The 2,167-nt window shown below is 59.9% G+C and overlaps 1 protein-coding gene and 1 long non-coding RNA gene across 3 annotated transcripts in view; one reads left to right on the top strand and one right to left on the bottom strand.

Annotated features, from left to right (window-relative positions):
- Positions 1-2,167, top strand: part of LOC108445414 — a 74,634-nt gene that overhangs the window by 57,928 nt on the left and 14,539 nt on the right. The window lies entirely within an intron of this gene.
- On the bottom strand, positions 482-2,161 carry DIO3 (deiodinase, iodothyronine, type III). Of its 2 annotated transcripts, none has more exons than XM_008629758.2 (2): positions 1,980-2,161; positions 482-1,779 (listed from the first exon to the last, which is right to left on the bottom strand). In XM_008629758.2, the coding sequence occupies exons 1-2, from the start codon at positions 2,136-2,138 to the stop codon at positions 1,114-1,116; spliced, it is 825 nt and encodes a 274-aa protein (XP_008627980.2). In that variant the 5' UTR covers positions 2,139-2,161; the 3' UTR covers positions 482-1,113. The 2 variants fall into 2 exon arrangements, with proteins under 2 accessions (XP_008627980.2, XP_017584579.1); XM_017729090.1 differs by having other exon boundaries at positions 482-1,893; positions 2,094-2,161.

Here is a 2,167-nt window from a genome sequence, read left to right as displayed (position 1 = left end):
GCTGCCCCCGTCCGGGCTCCGGTCCGGCACCACCTGCGTGCCCGAGAGGGCTCTCCCGCCCAGGACGGCTTTCCCCAGCCTGTGTTTTTGGTCGGGACTCACTTGCCTGCACGGCGCTGGTCTGCCCTGCACCTTCACCCTCCAGAACTTAGGGCTCAGTCCGGGGCCACCTCGCCGGCGTCACTGAGGGAGCACGCGGTCTTCCTGACCGGTCTCCTCCCCCAGGAACCCCGGAGGTTTGGATTTCCCCCTGGGGACACCCAGTACTCTCCCTTTCCTCCGGGTCGCGGGCGGTGGCGCGCTCCTGCCGCCGCCGAGCCAGAGCTCACCGCCCCCGAGCCCCCGGCAGCGCATCCTCTCCCGCCTGCCGCTCCGCCTGCCCTTCCTCGGCTGCGTGTTGCGGTGGGGGGGTTGCGAGGTAGGCAAAAGGGAAAGTGAACGTAGCGGTCTGAAGATAGAGAAAGGCAGTCAAGCTTAGACGTGTAGTTACTCAACCTTTATTATTTAAAAAAATTCATAAAAAAAAGGAAGGTGAACGAACGTCTTACAAAACCCCCCCACATAAATAGGACATTCCGTCCAGCTCTGGCTATTGGCAGTTCTAGTATTTGACAACATCAGACGCGATTTCCTGGCATTAGAGAAACCCATTTCAAAATCGGTCATCACAAAGAAATACTAGAAATCCCAGTTAGCACTTGCTAGGCAGCACGGAGCACTTGTACACAACTTTTCAGACACACACCCGCGCACACACGCAGCTGGGAACAGATCCTGTAGGAAGAGAGCCTCCTTAAAAAATAGTAAACCCTTCTCAAAACCCCCCCCCCCCCAAAAACCAGCAAACAAACAAAAAAAAGAAAGAAAGAGAGTTGTTATTTACAAAACGCACATGGAAATACAGTATTGACAGAGCGTGGCTGGCAAATCAACATGATTTGAATAAAGAAAGGACTATGGCACGTCTTGCTCGAAAGCTCGCACAGCAGCCTCCTTCGAGTGTCCCCGCGGGAAGACAGCTCCTGCCACCCGCGACGCAGTGCCTTCTCCCTCCCCACCTCTCCTCCCGCCCTCCCTCGCCTCTCCACCCCTGCGCTTCTTGCCAGGTCCTTTTTACACTTGGATGACCACCGTGCTGGGGCTCTGGAGCCGGGTTTTGTACTGGTCTAGCCAGGTCCTCAGCTCCGAGATCTTGTAGCCCTCTGGTCCTCTGCCTCCCTGGTACATCACCTTCTCCTCCTGGATGATGTAGAGCCTCTCGAAGTAGGCACCGTAGGCGGCGCTGGAAGCATTGTCCATGGTGTCCACGGCCAAGGGGCAATCGGGCGCCCCTTCCCTCATCAGCTGAGCTGCCCGCAGCCTGTCCTGGAGGCACTGGTGCTTGGGGATGTTGTAGGCTGCGTCCGAGCTGACCCAGCCGTCGGACGGGTGTGCTTCTTCGATGTACACCAGCAGGAAGTCGGCAATGTCCACGAAGTGCGCGGCTAGGCGCTGGAAGGACCTCAGGCGGGCCATGAACGGGGGTCAGGTGCAGCTGCCGAAGTTGAGGATGAGGGGTCTCTTGCCGCGGGCGAAGTCCAGGATGCGGAGCCTCTTCTGCCCGTCCAGCTGGATCACCTCGGGGTTAGGGGCCAAGGAACCCACGTGCGCCGACTTGAAGAAGTCCAGTTTCTGCCCGTGCCACACGGCTTTCAGCGACTCCAGCGTGAACATACGGTTGGAGTCGGACACGCAGACCGGGGGGTCGTCGGGGGGCGGCCCCTCGTTGGCGCTGGCCACCTCCTCCGCCGTGGGCATTGTCAGCATCTTCTTCCTAATGCACAGAAAATCCAGGAGCCAGAGCATCACGGCAGTGAGCAGGAAGCGGGGAAAGAGGAGGATGCAGGCGGCCGCCTGGGTGAGCAGCTGCACATACGGTTGGAGTCGGACACGCAGACCGGGGGGTCGTCGGGGGGCGGCCCCTCGTTGGCGCTGGCCACCTCCTCCGCCGTGGGCATTGTCAGCATCTTCTTCCTAATGCACAGAAAATCCAGGAGCCAGAGCATCACGGCAGTGAGCAGGAAGCGGGGAAAGAGGAGGATGCAGGCGGCCGCCTGGGTGAGCAGCTGCAAGGTGTGAACGCCGAGGGAGTGGAGCATCGCAGCGGCTTGTGCTGCAGGGCGCTGGC

This window comes from Corvus brachyrhynchos, unplaced genomic scaffold (assembly GCF_000691975.1).
Source record: "Corvus brachyrhynchos isolate BGI_N302 unplaced genomic scaffold, ASM69197v1 scaffold1, whole genome shotgun sequence".
NCBI lineage: Eukaryota > Metazoa > Chordata > Aves > Passeriformes > Corvidae > Corvus > Corvus brachyrhynchos.
Note: the sequence above shows the minus strand (reverse complement) of the source record. Positions and strands in the feature narration are given on the sequence as shown.